The sequence below is a fragment of the Salvelinus fontinalis genome, chromosome 22, assembly GCF_029448725.1.
Source record: "Salvelinus fontinalis isolate EN_2023a chromosome 22, ASM2944872v1, whole genome shotgun sequence".
In the NCBI taxonomy this organism is placed as follows: domain Eukaryota; kingdom Metazoa; phylum Chordata; class Actinopteri; order Salmoniformes; family Salmonidae; genus Salvelinus; species Salvelinus fontinalis.
The window spans coordinates 31871974-31894058 of NC_074686.1; the positions used below are offsets into that span (position 1 = coordinate 31871974).

Genomic DNA, 22085 nt, shown 5'->3' on the forward strand with positions numbered 1-22085 from the left:
AGTACCACAGTTTGTATAGGCATGTTTCTAGTCTCAGTTTGTATAGGCATGTTTCTAGTCTCACAGTTTGTATAGGCATGTTTCTAGTCTCTCAGTTTGTATAGGCATGTTTCTAGTCTCTCAGTTTGTATAGGCATGTTTCTAGTCTCAGTTTGTATAGGCATGTTTCAAGTCTCAGTTTGTATAGGCATGTTTCTAGTCTCACAGTTTGTATAGGCATGTTTCTAGTCTCTCAGTTTGTATAGGCATGTTTCTAGTCTCACAGTTTGTATAGGCATGTTTCTAGTCTCTCAGTTTGTATAGGCATGTTTCTAGTCTCAGTTTGTATAGGCATGTTTCTAGTCTCAGTTTGTATAGGCATGTTTCTAGTCCCACAGTTTGTATAGGCATGTTTCTAGTCTCTCAGTTTGTATAGGCATGTTTCTAGTCTCTCAGTTTGTATAGGCATGTTTCTAGTCTCAGTTTGTATAGGCATGTTTCTAGTCTCTCAGTTTGTATAGGCATGTTTCTAGTCTCACAGTTTGTATAGGCATGTTTCTAGTCTCTCAGTTTGTATAGGCATGTTTCTAGTCTCTCAGTTTGTATAAGCATGTTTCTAGTCTCACAGTTTGTATAGGCATGTTTCTAGTCTCACAGTTTGTATAGGCATGTTTCTAGTCTCAGTTTGTATAGGCATGTTTCTAGTCTCACAGTTTGTATAGGCATGTTTCTAGTCTCACAGTTTGTATAGGCATGTTTCTAGTCTCAGTTTGTATAGGCATGTTTCTAGTCTCAGTTTGTATAGGCATGTTTCTAGTCTCACAGTTTGTATAGGCATGTTTCTAGTCTCACAGTTTGTATAGGCATGTTTCTAGTCTCACAGTTTGTATAAGCATGTTTCTAGTCTCACAGTTTGTATAGGCATTTTTCAAGTCTCAGTTTGTATAGGCATGTTTCTAGTCTCACAGTTTGTATAGGCATGTTTCTAGTCTCTCAGTTTGTATAAGCATGTTTCTAGTCTCACAGTTTGTATAGGCATGTTTCTAGTCTCTCAGTTTGTATAGGCATGTTTCTAGTCTCTCAGTTTGTATAGGCATGTTTCTAGTCTCTCAGTTTGTATAGGCATGTTTCTAGTCTCACAGTTTGTATAGACATGTTTCTAGTCTCACAGTTTGTATAGGCATGTTTCTAGTCTCACAGTTTGTATAAGCATGTTTCTAGTCTCACAGTTTGTATAGGCATGTTTCAAGTCTCAGTTTGTATAGGCATGTTTCTAGTCTCAGTTTGTATAGGCATGTTTCTAGTCTCACAGTTTGTATAGGCATGTTTCTAGTCTCACAGTTTGTATTGGCATGTTTCTAGTCTCACAGTTTGTATAGGCATGTTTCTAGTCTAACAGTTTGTATAGGCATGTTTCTAGTCTAACAGTTTGTATAGGCATGTTTCTAGTCTCTCCGTTTGTATAGGCATGTTTCTAGTCTCAGTTTGTATAGACATGTTTCTAGTCTCAGTTTGTATAGACATGTTTCTAGTCTCTCAGTTTGTATAGGCATGTTTCTAGTCTCAGTTTGTATAGGCATGTTTCTAGTCCCAGTTTGTATAGGCATGTTTCTAGTCTCTCAGTTTGTATAGGCATGTTTCTAGTCTCAGTTTGTATAGGCATGTTTCTAGTCTCAGTTTGTATAGGCATGTTTCTAGTCTCAGTTTGTATAGGCATGTTTCTAGTCTCTCAGTTTGTATAAGCATGTTTCTAGTCTCTCAGTTTGTATAGGCATGTTTCTAGTCTCAGTTTGTATAGGCATGTTTCTAGTCTCACAGTTTGTATTGGCATGTTTCTAGTCTCACAGTTTGTATAGGCATGTTTCTAGTCTAACAGTTTGTATAGGCATGTTTCTAGTCTAACAGTTTGTATAGGCATGTTTCTAGTCTCTCCGTTTGTATAGGCATGTTTCTAGTCTCAGTTTGTATAGACATGTTTCTAGTCTCAGTTTGTATAGACATGTTTCTAGTCTCTCAGTTTGTATAGGCATGTTTCTAGTCTCTCAGTTTGTATAGGCATGTTTCTAGTCCCAGTTTGTATAGGCATGTTTCTAGTCTCTCAGTTTGTATAGGCATGTTTCTAGTCTCAGTTTGTATAGGCATGTTTCTAGTCTCAGTTTGTATAGGCATGTTTCTAGTCTCAGTTTGTATAGGCATGTTTCTAGTCTCTCAGTTTGTATAAGCATGTTTCTAGTCTCTCAGTTTGTATAGGCATGTTTCTAGTCTCAGTTTGTATAGGCATGTTTCTAGTCTCTCAGTTTGTATAGGCATGTTTCTAGTCTCAGTTTGTATAGGCATGTTTCTAGTCTCACAGTTTGTATAGGCATGTTTCTAGTCTCACAGTTTGTATAGGCATGATTCTAGTCTCACAGTTTGTAAAGGCATGTTTCTAGTCTCAGTTTGCATAGGCATGTTTCTAGTCTCACAGTTTGTATAGGCATGTTTCTAGTCTCAGTTTGTATAGGCATGTTTCTAGTCTCAGTTTGTATAGGCATGTTTCTAGTCTCTCAGTTTGTATAGGCATGTTTCTAGTCTCAGTTTGTATAGGCATGTTTCTAGTCTCAGTTTGTATAGGCATGTTTCTAGTCTCAGTTTGTATAGGCATGTTTCTAGTCCCACAGTTTGTATAGGCATGTTTCTAGTCTCAGTTTGTATAGGCATGTTTCTAGTCTCACAGTTTGTATAGGCATGTTTCTAGTCTCTCAGTTTGTATAGGCATGTTTCTAGTCTCAGTTTGTATAGGCATGTTTCTAGTCTCACAGTTTGTATAGGCATGTTTCTAGTCCCACAGTTTGTATAGGCATGTTTCTAGTCTCACAGTTTGTATAGGCATGTTTCTAGTCCCACAGTTTGTATAGGCATGTTTCTAGTCTCAGTTTGTATAGGCATGTTTCTAGTACCACAGTTTGTATAGGCATGTTTCTAGTCTCAGTTTGTATAGGCATGTTTCTAGTCTCAGTTTGTATAGGCATGTTTCTAGTCTCAGTTTGTATAGGCATGTTTCTAGTCTCTCAGTTTGTATAGGCATGTTTCTAGTCTCAGTTTGTATAGGCATGTTTCAAGTCTCAGTTTGTATAGGCATGTTTCTAGTCTCTCAGTTTGTATAGGCATGTTTCTAGTCTCTCAGTTTGTATAGGCATGTTTCTAGTCTCTCAGTTTGTATAGGCATGTTTCTAGTCCCAGTTTGTATAGGCATGTTTCTAGTCTCTCAGTTTGTATAGGCATGTTTCTAGTCTCTCAGTTTGTATAGGCATGTTTCTAGTCTCACAGTTTGTATAGGCATGTTTCTAGTCTCACAGTTTGTATAGGCATGTTTCTAGTCTCAGTTTGTATAGGCATGTTTCTAGTCTCTCAGTTTGTATAGGCATGTTTCTAGTCTCACAGTTTGTATAGGCATGTTTCTAGTCTCTCAGTTTGTATAGGCATGTTTCTAGTCTCACAGTTTGTATAGGCATGTTTCTAGTCTCTCAGTTTGTATAGGCATGTTTCTAGTCTCTCAGTTTGTATAGGCATGTTTCTAGTCTCTCAGTTTGTATAGGCATGTTTCTAGTCTCACAGTTTGTATAGGCATGTTTCTAGTCTCACAGTTTGTATAGGCATGTTTCTAGTCTCACAGTTTGTATAGGCATGTTTCTAGTCTCAGTTTGTATAGGCATGTTTCTAGTCTCTCAGTTTGTATAGGCATGTTTCTAGTCTCTCAGTTTGTATAGGCATGTTTCTAGTCTCTCCGTTTGTATAGACATGTTTCTAGTCTCACAGTTTGTATAGGCATGTTTCTAGTCTCAGTTTGTATAGGCATGTTTCTAGTCTCACAGTTTGTATAGGCATGTTTCTAGTCTCTCAGTTTGTATAGGCATGTTTCTAGTCTCAGTTTGTATAGGCATGTTTCTAGTCTCAGTTTGTATAGGCATGTTTCTAGTCTCAGTTTGTATAGGCATGTTTCTAGTCTCAGTTTGTATAGGCATGTTTCTAGTCTCTCAGTTTGTATAGGCATGTTTCTAGTCTCACAGTTTGTATAGGCATGTTTCTAGTCTCAGTTTGTATAGGCATGTTTCTAGTCTCTCCGTTTGTATAGGCATGTTTCTAGTCTCAGTTTGTATAGGCATGTTTCTAGTCTCAGTTTGTATAGGCATGTTTCTAGTCTCACAGTTTGTATAGGCATGTTTCTAGTCTCACAGTTTGTATAGGCATGTTTCTAGTCTCACAGTTTGTATAGGCATGTTTCTAGTCTCTCAGTTTGTATAGGCATGTTTCTAGTCTCAGTTTGTATAAGCATGTTTCTAGTCTCTCAGTTTGTATAGGCATGTTTCTAGTCTCACAGTTTGTATAGGCATGTTTCTAGTCTCTCAGTTTGTATAGGCATGTTTCTAGTCTCACAGTTTGTATAGGCATGTTTCTAGTCTCAGTTTGTATAGGCATGTTTCTAGTACCACAGTTTGTATAGGCATGTTTCTAGTACCACAGTTTGTATAGGCATGTTTCTAGTCTCACAGTTTGTATAGGCATGTTTCTAGTACCACAGTTTGTATAGGCATGTTTCTAGTCTCACAGTTTGTATAGGCATGTTTCTAGTCTCAGTTTGTATAGGCATGTTTCTAGTACCACAGTTTGTATAGGCATGTTTCTAGTACCACAGTTTGTATAGGCATGTTTCTAGTCTCACAGTTTGTATAGGCATGTTTCTAGTCTCTCAGTTTGTATAGGCATGTTTCTAGTCTCAGTTTGTATAGGCATGTTTCTAGTCTCAGTTTGTATAGGCATGTTTCTAGTACCACAGTTTGTATAGGCATGTTTCTAGTACCACAGTTTGTATAGGCATGTTTCTAGTCTCACAGTTTGTATAGGCATGTTTCTAGTCTCACAGTTTGTATAGGCATGTTTCTAGTCTCAGTTTGTATAGGCATGTTTCTAGTCTCTCAGTTTGTATAGGCATGTTTCTAGTCCCACAGTTTGTATAGGCATGTTTCTAGTCTCTCAGTTTGTATAGGCATGTTTCTAGTCCCACAGTTTGTATAGGCATGTTTCTAGTCTCTCCGTTTGTATAGGCATGTTTCTAGTCTCAGTTTGTATAGGCATGTTTCTAGTCTCTCCGTTTGTATAGGCATGTTTCTAGTCTCTCAGTTTGTATAGGCATGTTTCTAGTCTCAGTTTGTATAGGCATGTTTCTAGTCTCTCAGTTTGTATAGGCATGTTTCTAGTCTCAGTTTGTATAAGCATGTTTCTAGTCTCTCAGTTTGTATAGGCATGTTTCTAGTCTCACAGTTTGTATAGACATGTTTCTAGTCTCAGTTTGTATAGGCATGTTTCTAGTCTCAGTTCGTATAGGCATGTTTCTAGTCTCTCCGTTTGTATAGGCATGTTTCTAGTCTCAGTTTGTATAGGCATGTTTCTAGTCTCTCCGTTTGTATAGGCATGTTTCTAGTCTCAGTTTGTATAGACATGTTTCTAGTCTCTCCGTTTGTATAGGCATGTTTCTAGTCTCAGTTTGTATAGGCATGTTTCTAGTCTCAGTTTGTATAGGCATGTTTCTAGTCTCACAGTTTGTATAGGCATGTTTCTAGTCTCACAGTTTGTATAGGCATGTTTCTAGTCTCACAGTTTGTATAGGCATGTTTCTAGTACCACAGTTTGTATAGGCATGTTTCTAGTCTCAGTTTGTATAGGCATGTTTCTAGTCTCTCAGTTTGTATAGGCATGTTTCTAGTCCCACAGTTTGTATAGGCATGTTTCTAGTCTCTCAGTTTGTATAGGCATGTTTCTAGTCTCTCAGTTTGTATAGGCATGTTTCTAGTCTCTCAGTTTGTATAGGCATGTTTCTAGTCTCTCAGTTTGTATAGGCATGTTTCTAGTCTCTCAGTTTGTATAGGCATGTTTCTAGTCTCACAGTTTGTATAGGCATGTTTCTAGTCTCTCAGTTTGTATAGGCATGTTTCTAGTCTCTCAGTTTGTATAGGCATGTTTCTAGTCTCTCAGTTTGTATAGGCATGTTTCTAGTCTCTCAGTTTGTATAGGCATGTTTCTAGTCTCTCAGTTTGTATAGGCATGTTTCTAGTCTCTCAGTTTGTATAGGCATGTTTCTAGTCTCAGTTTGTATAGGCATGTTTCTAGTCTCTCAGTTTGTATAGGCATGTTTCTAGTCCCACAGTTTGTATAGGCATGTTTCTAGTCTCTCAGTTTGTATAGGCATGTTTCTAGTCTCTCAGTTTGTATAGGCATGTTTCTAGTCTCTCAGTTTGTATAGGCATGTTTCTAGTCTCTCAGTTTGTATAGGCATGTTTCTAGTCTCTCAGTTTGTATAGGCATGTTTCTAGTCTCAGTTTGTATAGGCATGTTTCTAGTCTCACAGTTTGTATAGGCATGTTTCTAGTCTCACAGTTTGTATAGGCATGTTTCTAGTCTCAGTTTGTATAGGCATGTTTCTAGTCTCTCAGTTTGTATAGGCATGTTTCTAGTCTCAGTTTGTATAGGCATGTTTCTAGTCTCTCAGTTTGTATAGACATGTTTCTAGTCTCAGTTTGTATAAGCATGTTTCTAGTCTCTCAGTTTGTATAGGCATGTTTCTAGTCTCACAGTTTGTATAGGCATGTTTCTAGTCTCAGTTCGTATAGGCATGTTTCTAGTCTCAGTTCGTATAGGCATGTTTCTAGTACCAGTTCGTATAGGCATGTTTCTAGTACCACAGTTTGTATAGGCATGTTTCTAGTACCACAGTTTGTATAGGCATGTTTCTAGTCTCAGTTTGTATAGGCATGTTTCTAGTCTCTCAGTTTGTATAGGCATGTTTCTAGTCTCTCAGTTTGTATAGGCATGTTTCTAGTCTCAGTTTGTATAGGCATGTTTCTAGTCTCAGTTTGTATAGGCATGTTTCTAGTCTCTCAGTTTGTATAGGCATGTTTCTAGTCTCTCAGTTTGTATAGGCATGTTTCTAGTCTCTCAGTTTGTATAGGCATGTTTCTAGTCTCAGTTTGTATAGGCATGTTTCTAGTCTCTCAGTTTGTATAGGCATGTTTCTAGTACCACAGTTTGTATAGGCATGTTTCTAGTACCACAGTTTGTATAGACATGTTTCTAGTCTCTCAGTTTGTATAGGCATGTTTCTAGTCTCACAGTTTGTATAGGCATGTTTCTAGTCCCACAGTTTGTATAGGCATGTTTCTAGTCTCTCAGTTTGTATAGGCATGTTTCTAGTCTCAGTTTGTATAGGCATGTTTCTAGTCTCACAGTTTGTATAGGCATGTTTCTAGTCTCAGTTTGTATAGGCATGTTTCTAGTACCACAGTTTGTATAGGCATGTTTCTAGTCTCAGTTTGTATAGGCATGTTTCTAGTCTCAGTTTGTATAGGCATGTTTCTAGTCTCACAGTTTGTATAGGCATGTTTCTAGTCTCAGTTTGTATAGGCATGTTTCTAGTCTCAGTTTGTATAGGCATGTTTCTAGTCTCAGTTTGTATAGGCATGTTTCTAGTCTCAGTTTGTATAGGCATGATTCTAGTCTCACAGTTTGTATAGGCATGTTTCTAGTCTCACAGTTTGTATAGGCATGTTTCTAGTCTCACAGTTTGTATAGGCATGTTTCTAGTCTCACAGTTTGTATAGGCATGTTTCTAGTCTCACAGTTTGTATAGGCATGTTTCTAGTCTCTCAGTTTGTATAGGCATGTTTCTAGTCTCACAGTTTGTATAGGCATGTTTCTAGTCCCACAGTTTGTATAGGCATGTTTCTAGTCTCAGTTTGTATAGGCATGTTTCTAGTCTCTCAGTTTGTATAGGCATGTTTCTAGTCTCACAGTTTGTATAGGCATGTTTCTAGTCCCACAGTTTGTATAGGCATGTTTCTAGTCTCAGTTTGTATAGGCATGTTTCTAGTCTCTCAGTTTGTATAGGCATGTTTCTAGTACCACAGTTTGTATAGGCATGTTTCTAGTCTCACAGTTTGTATAGGCATGTTTCTAGTCTCACAGTTTGTATAGGCATGTTTCTAGTCTCTCAGTTTGTATAGGCATGTTTCTAGTCTCACAGTTTGTATAGGCATGTTTCTAGTCTCAGTTTGTATAGGCATGTTTCTAGTCTCACAGTTTGTATAGGCATGTTTCTAGTCTCTCAGTTTGTATAGGCATGTTTCTAGTACCACAGTTTGTATAGGCATGTTTCTAGTCTCTCAGTTTGTATAGACATGTTTCTAGTCTCAGTTTGTATAGGCATGTTTCTAGTACCACAGTTTGTATAGGCATGTTTCTAGTCTCTCAGTTTGTATAGACATGTTTCTAGTCTCTCAGTTTGTATAGACATGTTTCTAGTCTCTCAGTTTGTATAGGCATGTTTCTAGTACCACAGTTTGTATAGGCATGTTTCTAGTCTCACAGTTTGTATAGGCATGTTTCTAGTCTCTCAGTTTGTATAGGCATGTTTCTAGTACCACAGTTTGTATAGGCATGTTTCTAGTCTCAGTTTGTATAGGCATGTTTCTAGTCTCAGTTTGTATAGGCATGTTTCTAGTCTCAGTTTGTATAGGCATGTTTCTAGTACCACAGTTTGTATAGGCATGTTTCTAGTCTCTCAGTTTGTATAGGCATGTTTCTAGTCTCTCAGTTTGTATAGGCATGTTTCTAGTCTCAGTTTGTATAGGCATGTTTCTAGTCTCACAGTTTGTATAGGCATGTTTCTAGTCTCACAGTTTGTATAGGCATGTTTCTAGTCCCACAGTTTGTATAGGCATGTTTCTAGTCTCAGTTTGTATAGGCATGTTTCTAGTCTCAGTTTGTATAGGCATGTTTCTAGTCTCAGTTTGTATAGGCATGTTTCTAGTCTCTCAGTTTGTATAGGCATGTTTCTAGTCTCAGTTTGTATAGGCATGTTTCTAGTCTCAGTTTGTATAGACATGTTTCTAGTCCCAGTTTGTATAGGCATGTTTCTAGTCCCAGTTTGTATAGGCATGTTTCTAGTCTCACAGTTTGTATAGGCATGTTTCTTGTGTGCGAACTCAGCACCTGTGTGTGTGTGTGTGTGTGTGTGTGTGTGTGTGTGGGAGGAACACAATTGAGTGAAACTGAGGGGAATGGGACTTTAGGGAGAAGAACTGTGTGATGCTTGGCATGGTTTCTTTTTTTGTTGTGCCGCGCAAATTAACATGTACAAATGGAACACTAGAGTCAAAACAAATAATTAAAATAAAATATTGTGACAAGCCACAAAGCACATTCCACCCAATAGTTGTCACAGTATTTGGGGGAAACAAATGTAATCTCTGGTTAAAGAAAGAGTTTTGTCTTCCGTTTGATTACTAATACCTAGTCTGCCTGTATCAGCCCGTCTCCAGATAGAGCCATGCTAGTAGCAGTGTACACACACACGAGCTGACAAGGTTAAAAAAATATATATACTTTTTAAAATCGGTCTTTCTGCCCCTGATCAAGGCAGTTAACATTTTTTACATTTACATTTTAGTCATTTAGCAGACGCTCTTATCCAGAGCGACTTACAGTAGAGTGCATACATTTTATTACATTTTTTACATTTCATTACATTTTACATACTGAGACAAGGATATCCCTACCGGCCAAACCCTCCCTAACCCGGACGACGCTATGCCAATTGTGCGTCGCCCCACGGACCTCCCGGTTGCGGCCGGCTGCGACAGAGCCTGGGCGCGAACCTAGCCCAGCCTGGGCGCGAACCCAGAGACTCTGGTGGCACAGCTAGCACTGCGATGCAGTGCCCTAGACCACCGCGCCACCCGGGAGGCCCACCCGGGCGCCGATAACCTGGATGTCGATTAAGGCATCTCCCCGCACCTCTCTGATTCAGAGGGGCTGGGTTAAACGCGATAGACACATTTCAGTTGAATACATTCAGTTGTACAACTAACTAGGTATCCCCCTTTCCCTACACACACACACTTTTGCTGTCGGAGCTCAGGGAGGCCTGTCTTCTCTCTACCTCCAGCTACAGCCACTCTCCATCCCTGTCTTCACAGGCCAGCTGTGCTTTCCAGCCCCTCGATTGGCAAGTCTAGACTGGTTAAGAGAGAGAGAGCGAGTGTGTCTGTGCGTGCACGTGTGCGCCTGTGAGTAATTCAGGGCTCAACTGGAACAGACTGCCAGTTCGCCGGGCGCAGGGGAACCCACCAAGGCGCCCGCCACAGGCAAATAGGGAAAGAAAAACAGTTGCTTCACCGGTTAGGGCCGTGTCACTGGTGATTTACCTGACTGGGTTTAAAATGGGGATTTGAGACGTTGGTTGTATGGCTCTGCACTAGTAAAACAGGACTAAACTCAAACTAAACTAGCTCTTGGCTGCTTAAACACCTGACATGAAACTGAACTAACTCCAAAAGCAGGGAGAAAATACTATTAAAAGAAAAAGCATAATACCAGTAAAGCAGACAGACAGACAGGACCCCTCAGCTCACCTGTGTTTGTAGGGGTGGCGGCGGGGTCGTCCCGTCTCCATAGCGACCAGGTCCTGTCCCGGGACACGGCCAATAGGAACAGTCCGTTGGGGGAGAAGGCCATCTGGGTGACAGTGAGGCTGTGGCAAGGCAGCGCCTGTAGCTGGCGCCAGGAAGTGGCGCTCCAGAGCAGCACGGCCGCATGCTCAGCCTTAGAGGCCTAGAACCAGAGAAGCAGCTGGAGGACCATACTGAACTAGCTCAGCTTCAGAGGAATAGCACCAGAGAAGAATAGCGGTTGGAGGACCATACTGAACTAGCTCAGCTTCAGAGGAATAGCACCAGAGAAGAATAGCGGTTGGAGGACCATACTGAACTAGCTCAGCTTCAGAGGAATAGCACCAGAGAAGAAAAGCGGTTGGAGGACCATACTGAACTAGCTCAGCTTCAGAGGAATAGCACCAGAGAAGAAAAGCGGTTGGAGGACCATACTGAACTAGCTCAGCTTCAGAGGAATAGCACCAGAGAAGAAAAGCGGTTGGAGGACCATACTGAACTAGCTCAGCTTCAGAGGAATAGCACCAGAGAAGAATAGCGGTTGGAGGACCATACTGAACTAGCTCAGCTTCAGAGGAATAGCACCAGAGAAGAAAAGCGGTTGGAGGACCATACTGAACTAGCTCAGCTTCAGAGGAATAGCACCAGAGAAGAATAGCGGTTGGAGGACCCCACACATAGCTGACAACATAGTCATAGGACCCTATACCATTCATTCTGTTAGATACCATACCAGCCATTAATGCGAGCTTGTCCAAGTGCTGTATAAATTAGCTAATACTATCTCCATTCCTCAGCAGGGGGCAAACAGTATACAATTCTCCTCCCTCTGTGTTTGGTAAACACTCATTTTAAACTTTGACTCAAAGATGTACTAGCAACCCTGGTCTAGTCTATTGAAGTGACGTAAAAAAAAAATAGAGGCCTATGTTTGTATTGGCTAAAGGCGAGACAGCAGGAAAGATAACGGGCCAATTTGGAACCCACAGCAAATATGTCCTATAGGTGACGGCATGGACTGCTAGACCACCCAGGTCAGGTGACGTCTACCTTCAAATCACTTCAGTCCAGTTGTGATAGGAATCTGAATGATCCTGATGGCTGCTAATGGACTTCAACTGTAGATAACAGGTTATTTCTCTGAAAAATAGACACTTTCAGATAGATTTTTCTCCGATTAAAAAGCTGACTGTCCACCCTCACTGACACTGACCTTTACCAAGTCCAGCAGCAACGTTGGGTTTCCCGTGTGCTAACGTGTGTATGTCAATCTGTCTGTCTGCATTTAGTGAGTCTGCCAGATCAGAGGCAGTAGGGGTGACCAGGGATGTTCTCTTGATAAGTGTGTGAATTGGACCATTTTCCTGACTTGCTAAGCATTTAAAATGTGACGAGTACTTTTGGATGTCAGGGAAAATGTATGGAGTAAAAAGTACATTATTTTTTTTAGGAATGTAGTGAAGTAAAAGTAGTCAAAAATATAAATAGTAAAGTACAGATTGGTTTTTGCCCTAGCACTACACAGCCGATTCAAATAACTAACCATCAAACTTTGATCATTTGAATCAGCTGTATAGTGTTAGGGACCCCCAACAAAAATGTGCATCGAGTTTGGGAAACCCTGCTGTAACCAGTAAATTACATATTTAAGGAGGAGGATCTGCAACACATATTTAGAAATAAGTTATGATGCAATGTCAACATGATCAAACACATGTTAACCTTTAGTATTAACCCTTTAACTGATTAATCACTGTCAACTAACAAGAAATCAAAAGACCCTTGTGCGCTCAGTTGAGAACCGGGATACTGCCTCTGGCAATTGAAGTAGGTAGGTTCAATACCATAGATGAAGAAGAGAGTATAAATCTGTGATTTAGGGGGATGGCTTAACATTGGTTGGACCAGAGCTAGCTAGCTTGTGTGTGTAGAGCGGCACCAGAATTTTAAATAAAAACACGTCTTACGTTTTTGTAGTTAATAAAATTATACCATCCTAATTAGCATTGAAAAAGTGAATCCAGTCATCTCAAATAAGAAAAAATCTCTCCAATTTCTGAATCACGCTCGCAACGTCAGTAGCCAACAGTAGACTCGCAACGTCAGTAGCCTACAGTAGACTCGCAACGTCAGTAGCCAACAGTAGACTCGCAACGTCAGTAGCCAACAGTAGACTCGCAACGTCAGTAGCCAACAGTAGACTCGCAACGTCAGTAGCCAACAGTAGACTAGCAACGTCAGTGGCCAACAGTAGACTAGCAACGTCAGTGGCCAACAGTAGACTAGCAACGTCAGTGGCCAACAGTAGACTAGCAACGTCAGTGGCCAACAGTAGACTAGCAACGTCAGTAGCCAACAGTAGACTAGCAACGTCAGTAGCCAACAGTAGACTAGCAACGTCAGTAGCCAACAGTAGACTCGCAACGTCAGTAGCCAACAGTAGACTCGCAACGTCAGTAGCCAACAGTAGACTAGCAACGTCAGTAGCCAACAGTAGACTCGCAACGTCAGTAGCCAACAGTAGACTAGCAACGTCAGTAGCCAACAGTAGACTAGCAACGTCAGTAGCCAACAGTAGACTCGCAACGTCAGTAGCCAACAGTAGACTCGCAACGTCAGTAGCCAACAGTAGACTCGCAACGTCAGTAGCCAACAGTAGACTCGCAACGTCAGTAGCCAACAGTAGACTAGCAACGTCAGTAGCCAACAGTAGACTAGCAACGTCAGTGGCCAACAGTAGACTAGCAACGTCAGTGGCCAACAGTAGACTAGCAACGTCAGTAGCCTACAGTAGACTAGCAACGTCAGTAGCCTACAGTAGACTAGCAGCGTCAGTAGCCTACAGTAGACTAGCAGCGTCAGTAGCCTACAGTAGACTAGCAACGTCAGTAGCCTACAGTAGACTAGCAACGTCAGTAGACTAGCAACGTCAGTAGCCTACAGTAAACTAGCAACGTCAGTAGCCTACAGTAGATGCCAGGAACATAAAATAACTTTATTAACCGGCTCCCATGCTTTTAAATTAAACAGTATAGATCACTTTCGTTCATGGTTCTGATTGCTCTATTTGTTAAAACAATTTATTGTTTTCAGTTATGTTCCCAGAACCAGTTCCAACCCCTGCTAATAAAGTACAATGTGCTTTGCTACAGTCACAGATTGACGTTTGGCATTTGTCCTCCAACTTGTCACACTACCTTACATGCCGACGCCACCACCGTCCTCCCACTGTCAGACGCCAGACAGAACATCTCAAAGCCATGTCCGTACCTGGAGAGAGAGGGAGAGAGCGAGAGCAAGAGAAGATGAAAAAGAGAGAGGGGAGGGAGCGAAGAGGAATGATGAGAGCTTAGTCACCAGATAAGACTGTGATAAAAGACAAGTGGTCAAACTTGAAGCACAAACAATCCTCTTGAAAGCTTTAAAATGGCGCATCTAAGAATCACGCTTCTGGTGTCAGAGCTGCCAAGCTCTAAACATGGGCATATGAAACAGAGCGACTACGTCCCAAATGGCCCACAATTCCCTATTAGTGCACAGGGCTCTGGTCAAAGATAGTGGACTATATATAGTTGAAGTTGGAAGTTTACATAAACCTTGGCCAAAGTTATTTGGGATATGTGAGACGTTAGCGTCCCACTTGGCCAAAAGCCAGAAAAAAATGCAGCGCGCCAAATTCAAATATATTACTAAAAAAATATATCTTTCATGAAATCACACATGAAAGACACCAAATTAAAGCTACACATGTCTGATTTCCAGCCAACATGTCTGATTTCAAAAAGGATTTACGGCGAAAGCACACCAAACGATTATGTTAGGTCAGTACATAGCCACAGAAAAACAGCCATTTTCCCAGCCAAAGATAGGAGTCACAAAAAGCAGAAATAGAGATAAAATGAATCACTAACCTTTGATGATCGTCATCAGATGACACTCATAGGACATCATGTTACACAATACATGTATGTTTTGTTCGATAATGTGCATATTTATATCCAAAAATCTTAGTTTACATTGGCGCCATGTTCAGAAATGCCTCCAAAATATCCGGAGAAATTGCAGAGAGCCACATCTAATAACAGAAATACTCAACATAAACTTTGATGAAAGATACATGGTTTTCATAGAATTAAAGATACACTTGTTCTTAATGCAACCTCTGTGTCAGATTTCAAAAAAACTTTACGTAAAAAGCACACCATGCAGTAATCTGAGACGGCGCTCAGATATAACAACATTTCTCCGCCATGTTGGAGTCAACAGAAATACGAAATTACATCATAAATATTCCCTTACCTTTGATGATCTTCATTAGAATGAACTCCCAGGAATCCTAGCTCCACAATAAATCGTTGTTTTGTTCGATAATGTCCATTACTTATGTCCAAGTATCTACTTTTGCTAGCATGTTTAGTACACGTCCAAACGCTCGCGCAGATCCAGGCGAACGGACGAAAATTTCAAAAAGTTATATTACAGGTCGAATAAACTTTTCAAACTAAGTAGAGAATCAATCTTCAGGATGTTGTTATCATAAATATTAAATAACGTTACAACAGGAGAATTCCTTTGTGTCTACAGAAGTAATGGAACACAAGGCGATATCATTTGGAATGCCCTTGACCAAGAACTGGCACTCTGCCAGACCACTGACTGAAAAACCTCCCATCCGGCCCCACTTCACAGTAGAAGCTTCATTCAACGTTCTACAGACTGTTGACATCTTGTGGAAGGCGTAGGAAGTGCAAACAGATCCATATCTTACTGGGATTTGAATAGGTGAGGAGTTGAAAATCGACCAGCCTCAGAATTCTCACTTCCTGTTTGGATTTTTTTCTCAGGTTTTTGCCTGCCATATGAGTTCTGTTATACTCACAGACATCATTCAAACAGTTTTAGAAACTTCAGAGTGTTTTATATCCAATAGTAATAATAATATGCATATATTAGCATCTGGGACAGAGTAGGAGGCAGTTCACTCTGGACACGCTATTCATCCAAAAGTAAAAATGCTGCCCCCTATCACAAAGAAGTTTAACTCCGTTTTTTCACAATTCCTGACATTTAATCAGAGTAAAAGATTCCTTGTCTTAGGTAAGTTAGGATCACCACTTTATTTTAAGAATGTGAAATGTCTGAATAATAGTAGAGAGAATGATTTATTTCAGCTTTTATTTTTCATCACATTTCCAGTGGGTCAGAAGTTTACATAGACACAATTCGTATTTGGTAGCATTGCTTAAAAATTGTTTCATTTGGGTCAAACGTTTCGGATGGCCCTCCACAAGCTTCCCACAATAAGTTGGGTGAATTTTGGCCCATTCCTCCTGACAGAGCTGGTGTAACTGAGTCAGGTTTGTAGGCCTCCTTGCTACTACACGCTTTTTCAGTTCTGCCCACAAATTTGATGGGATTGAGGTCAGGGCTTTGTGATGGCCACAACTTTGGAAGTATGCTTGGGGTCATTGTCCATTTAGAAGACTCATTTGTAGCCAAGCTTTAACTTCCTGACTGATGTCGAGATGTTGCTTCAATATATCCACATAATTTTCCAGCCTCATGATGCCATCTATTTTGTGAAGTGCACCAATCCCTCCTGCAGCAAAGCACCCCCACAACATGATGCTGCCACCCCTGTGCTTCACGGTTGGGATGGTGTTCTTCGGCTTGCAAGCCTCCCCCTTTTTCCTCCAAACATAACAATGGCCATTATGACCAAACAGTTCTATTTTTGTTTCATCAGACCAGAGGACATTTCTCCAAAAAGTACGATCTTTGTCCCCATGTGCAGTTGCAAACTGTATTCTGGCTTTTTAATGGCGGTTTTGGAGCAGTGGCTTCGTCCTTACTGAGCGGCCTTTCAGGTTATGTCCATATAGGACTCGTTTTACTGTGGATATAGATACTTTTGTACCTGTTTCCTCCAGCACCTTCACAGGGTCCTTTGCTGTTGTTCTAGGATTGATTTGTACTTTTCGCACCAAAGTACGATAATCTCTAGGAGACAGAATGCGTCTCTTTCCTGAACGGTATGACGGCTGCGTGGTCCCATGGTGTTTATACTTGCGTACTATTGTTTGTACAGATGAATGTGGTACCTTCAGGCATTTGGAAATTGATGCCAAGGATGAACCAGATTTGTGGAGGTCTACAATTTGCTTCTCAGGTCTTGGCTGATTTCAAGCAAAGAGGCACTGAGATTGAAGGTAGTCCTTGAAATACATCCACAGACCCACTGGAATTGTGATACAGTGAATTATAAGTGAGATAATCTGTCTGTAAACAATTGTTGGAAAAATTACTTATGTCATGCACAAAGTAGATGTCCTAACCGACTTGCCAAAACTATAGGTTAACACGACATTTGTGGAGTTTTTGAAAAACGAGTTTTAATGACTCCAACCTAAGTGTATGTAAACTTCCGACTTCAACTGTAGGGACTAGGGTGACATTTGGGACCCAGCCAGAGAGCGGAAGGTTTTCTAGCTGGAATTATGTAGATTCTACTCACACAGGCTGCAAAGGTTAAGAAGACACAGATACCTTACTGCTAATGCACGCTAGAGCTAGACTGTGGAATTAAACAGTGACGTACGGGACTCCAGAATAGCAGACTGCAGGGCACACACACACAAGAGTGCAGAAACATCTCATCCTTTCAACCTACCAAACATTTCATATTCAGAAATATACTCAAAATAGAAACCCTACCACAGAATCAAAAATATGACGCCACATGAATTTTAATGTTGCTATTACGCGTTCAGTTATACAATGCATTCATTGCCAAATGGGAGTAAGAAAAGTGCTATTCAAAAACACAATGGCTGCACTTGCAGTAAATGTCAAAGCTGTATGTCATGTTAATGCAGGACTGACTGGTAAATAGCTTTAACATTGGCAACAAATGGAGGCGATATATTCTCCTGGGCACAGAAGAGGCTCATGGGAAAATCTGCATTCTGATTGGTGGGAGGTCTTTGGCTGTTTGGCTCTGAACGGGGTTTAGAAAAATGTTCAGACCCATTAATCCTCACAGGAGGCGAAACAAAACATAACCAGTTATTTGTCTATAAATATGAGAAATGCATTGAAAAGTCGTGTCGCAAGGAAAATGGATGCTGCTCACAAAAGGTTGAAATCATAGATGCCTTGTGTACATTCCTAGAAAGCAGGAAAGAGTGCTGAAACGTTTTCTGACAAGTCCCCATCTGATTCTGTAGTTGATGAAGCGTGTGCAAAAGTGGTACTCTAACATTGGCTGCCTTTACACATGCAGCCCAATTCTGATATTTGGCAAAACAGCTGATCCGATTGGTCAAAATACCAATGAGTGGAAAACGATCAGAATTGGGATGCCTGTGTAAATATAGCCATTGAGACCGAAAATGTGTGTGTATGTGTGAAGATGGAATGAAAGGAGGACTGTTAGAATGATCATGGGACACTAACAGTTTTTGGACCTCAGGCCATAGTGTGTTTTGGAGGAGGTGGTCCTCTGGAGGTGGCTCTGTGGACACACACACACACAAAATTACAAAGAAAGTCAATTTCAAAATAATTACATAACTATTGTATTTAATATATTCAACATTCACCCTAATGGGAACCATTTTCCAATTGACTGAAATGAAGATTGTATCTATGTGGAGATTGTATCCATGTCGCTGGCATTTATGATTTTCTTGTGTAACAACCCTAATGTTAAGCAGGGAGGGAGAGAGGGAGTGACAAGAGGGAGAGAATTAAAGAAGAGACACACTGGAGACACGAAACAGAATGAAGAACAGAATTGACCGCCTCAAGACAATGTTCTCTCTCGGATTCTTCACAGCGCTCATCGTTAGCATTTAGCTCCAATACGTAACCCTCATCTCGCTATTTCTGAAAAGCCATTTTGTAACAACGACGCTTTATCTCACAATTTTCAACGGCTGTTAGCTTTGAGGGGTGCTGCGAAATGAGAATCAAATGTACCCCCTCTCTCATTCTCCACCCATGCCAAGACAACTTCACTATCTACTCCTGCAGACACAGTGTGTATCCCAAATGGCACCCTATTCCCTATTGGCCTTGGTCAAAAATAGTGCACTATGTAAGGAATAGGGTGCCATTTGGGACGTAGACTCTTACGCAATCCTTACTCTCCTTCATTACACATGACATGTAAAGCCTCGTTCCCTCGTTGTTATTTGTCCCAGGCTTCCTGTTTCTCCCAAATTGTTCCTTCCCTTAATCCTCTCTAGTAGTTAATCAGAGACATGGCATTACTCTGTTAACTGATTATTCTGTTGACAACTCACTATTGTGTTGACAACTCATTATTGTGTAAACTCATTATTCTGTTAACGACTCATTATTCCGTGTCCACCTCATTTCCCTCTCCCCGTAGACCTGTACATGCAGACACACATAGCCCTGTAGCCTAGTCATCGATATTATAACTTCGCTCTGTGCACGCACGCGCACACACACACACACACACACACACAAGTAATTAATATCCTAACTCTGTAATCCTATAAGACGTCATTGTAATGATGATCTCAAGTCTATAAGGAGATTTTTACAATCACAATGAATGACAAGGCATGACAGTGTTTGACTAGAGGCAAGGCACCCAAAGCTCCCCATCCCTTGATTCTCTTTCATTGTGGATTTATTTCTCCTGTTATTGTTTCTATTATTTTCCTTGTTTTTTTCTCTCTGCATTGTTGGGAAGGGTCCGTAAGTAAGCACTTCACTGTTAGTCTACACCTGTTGTTTACAAATCATGTGACAAATACAATTAGATCTGTCTCTCATCTTCCTCTCGCTAACCCTCCTTCCCTCTTTACACTCTCGCTCTCTCCCTCAGTCTCGCTCTCCATCTCTTTCTCTCTCCCACTCCCCTCGCCCTCATCCCACCATCCTTCTCTTCCTGCGCTGCTTCTCATCCTTATTTAGTAATTACATGTCTGCAGGTGCTCCGATTCATCCCCCTCTTCTAAAATGCAGGCATGGAGAGCAGAGCATAGCAGAACAGTGCAGAGTAGAAAAGAGCAGAACAGAACATTAAAGAACAGAGTAAAAAAGAGGAGAGCAGAACATTAAAGAACAGAGTAGAAAAGAACAGAGAAGAACAGAGCAGAGCATTAAAGAACAGAGCATTAAACAACAGAGCAGAACAAAATAGAACAGAGCAGAGGCATCTAATAACTAGTCAGTCACGAAGGCTGGATGTCATTGTCCCTTAAAGGAATAAACAGAAATATGGAGAGTGAAGGAGAGATGGGCTGCACTGAGGCAGTTTAGAAAGGAAGTTTATCCCATCTCAATGAAAAATCGTATTAAGGTTTATGTAGGTCTTATGTATTGTGCGAGCCATGCCTCAGACAGATGCGGCTTTTAAAAAATGGGCCTAATATTGTAATAGGGATGGTCATTTTTCAGTATACAATACCATTAAGGGTGAGAGGGTGGAAGTAGGACTCTTGGTATTGGTCAGAAACACTGTTGAACCCGGTTCCCTCTTCATTGGTCTTGGGAGCAAGATCACCTGTCAATCAAAAGAAGAAACTATCAAAATCAGCCAGATGTAACGAGACATTGACCTTTATGTACAGAAAGACCAAGTTTAGGATGGACTTAGAGCCGTACCTTGAAACACAGCCTTGTTGGAGAGACCTAGGGCAGGGGTACTGGCCCCTTCTGGTTGATCTACAGTGTCCTGGGAAAGAGAAACAGACACGCCCACACACATACAGGGGAGAGGGGTCAAATGGGAATTTCAAAGTTCTAGGCTCTTTCCCAGTTCATTTCACCTCGAGTCCTCGCATCCTTTTCCCCTTGCCTACTTCTCAAAATGCATTGGAGAAGAAGTGTCCGGGGGGAGGGATCTTCTCCAATATGGTTGATGGGGAGGCATGGACATAGAATGCGAGGAACCATGGAAGGAGGAATTAAGATTGAGGCCAACAGTAGCCATTGGGGGTGATTTAGGAAGCAACTGGCGTTGATTGACACAATGCTCAAACAATAACAAAACAGAATGTTGGTACTTCGACCAACAGCAAAGCAGGATTTTGGAACTACTACTCACACTGGAGGCCAGCAGTTTCGCCAGAGGCGTGCCAGAGATGTTTGCAAAGTTCTCCACAAAGTTGCGGGGGGCGCGGAACACCCGGAGGACCTTCTCGTCGGCCCCGGAGACGTACTGGAAGCGGCCCACCATGGCCAGACACTGCATGTCATAGCCGTGGATCTGGGGGCGAGAGATCTCGTGCCAGGTAGGCTGTAGTTAAGACACAGGGGACAGAGGGGAAGAGCTACTGAAGACATACTGAGATACAGTACTACAGTTAGCGATCTCATTCCAGGTGGGCATTGGGAAGGGGAAAGAGATGCACTACATGACCAAAGGTATGTGGACACCTGTTCGTCTAAGATCTTATTCCAAAATCATGGGCATTAATATGGAGTTGGTTCCCCCTTTGCTGCTATAACAGCCTCCACTCTTCTAGGAAGGCTTTCCACTAGATGATGGAACTTTGCTGTGGGTACTTGCTTCCCATTCAGCCACAAGAGTATAAGTGAGGTCGGGCACTGATGTTGGGAAATTAGTCCTGGCTCGTAGTCGGCGTTCCAATTAATCCCAAAGGTGTTCGATGGGGTTGAGATCAGGGCTCTGTGGAGGCCAGTCAAGTTCTTCCACACTGATCTCGACAAACCATTTCTGTATGGACCTCACTGTGTGAATGGGGACATTGTCATGCTGAAACAGGAAAGAGCTTTCCCCAAACTGTTGCCGCAAAGTTGGAAGGACAGAATCGTCTAAAATATGTAATTGAATGCTGTAGCGTTAAGATGTATCCTTCACTAGAACTAAGGGGCCAAGCCATAAGACTCCTGAACATCTATTCAAATGGCTACCCAGACTATTTGCATTGCCCCCCCCCCCCCACCCCCTCTTTTACACCGCTGCTACTCTCTGTTATTATCTATGCATAGTCACTTTAATAACTCCACCTACATGTACATATTACCTCAATTACCTCGACTAACCGGTGCCCCCGCACATTGACTCTGTACCGGTACCCCTTGTATATAGGTTTCGCTATTGTTATTTTACTGCTGCTGTTTAATTACTTGTTGCTTTAATTTCTTATTCGTATTTTTTTAACTGCATTGTTGGTTAGGGGCTTGTCAGTAAGCATTTCACGGTAAGGTCTACTACACCTGTTGTATTCGGCGCATGTGACTAATACAATTTGATTTGAAAACCATGAAAAACAGCTCCAGAACATTATTCCTCCTCCACAAAACTTTAGTTGGCACTATGCATTCGGGCAGGTAGCGTTCTCCTGGCATCCGCTCAACCCAGATACGTCCTTCATCCAGATCGTGAAGCATGAATTATAATTCATCATTCTACTGCCAATGTTTGTCTATGGAGATTATATGACTGTGGGCTTGATTTTATACATGTGGCTGAAATAGCCGAATGCACTAATTTGAAGGGGTGTTCACATACTTTTGTATATACAGTGCCTTCGGAAAGTGTTAAGATCCCTTGACCTTGGCCTCCCGGGTGGCGCAGGGGTCTAGGGCACTGCATCGCAGCGCTAGCTGTGCCACCAGAGA

At 41.3% G+C, this 22085-nt stretch overlaps 1 protein-coding gene across 1 annotated transcript in view; it reads right to left on the minus strand.

The window, feature by feature from the left end:
• Window positions 1-22085, minus strand: part of LOC129820203 (elongator complex protein 2-like) — a 62076-nt gene that overhangs the window by 11429 nt on the left and 28562 nt on the right. Inside the window, exons 13-18 of the mRNA XM_055877204.1 lie at window positions 20545-20736; window positions 20103-20172; window positions 19906-20001; window positions 17916-17973; window positions 13658-13730; window positions 10425-10623 (exon numbers count right to left, since the gene is read on the minus strand). Coding sequence (XP_055733179.1) covers window positions 10425-10623; window positions 13658-13730; window positions 17916-17973; window positions 19906-20001; window positions 20103-20172; window positions 20545-20736 — 688 coding nt within the window. The remainder of the gene's footprint in view (window positions 1-10424; window positions 10624-13657; window positions 13731-17915; window positions 17974-19905; window positions 20002-20102; window positions 20173-20544; window positions 20737-22085) is intronic.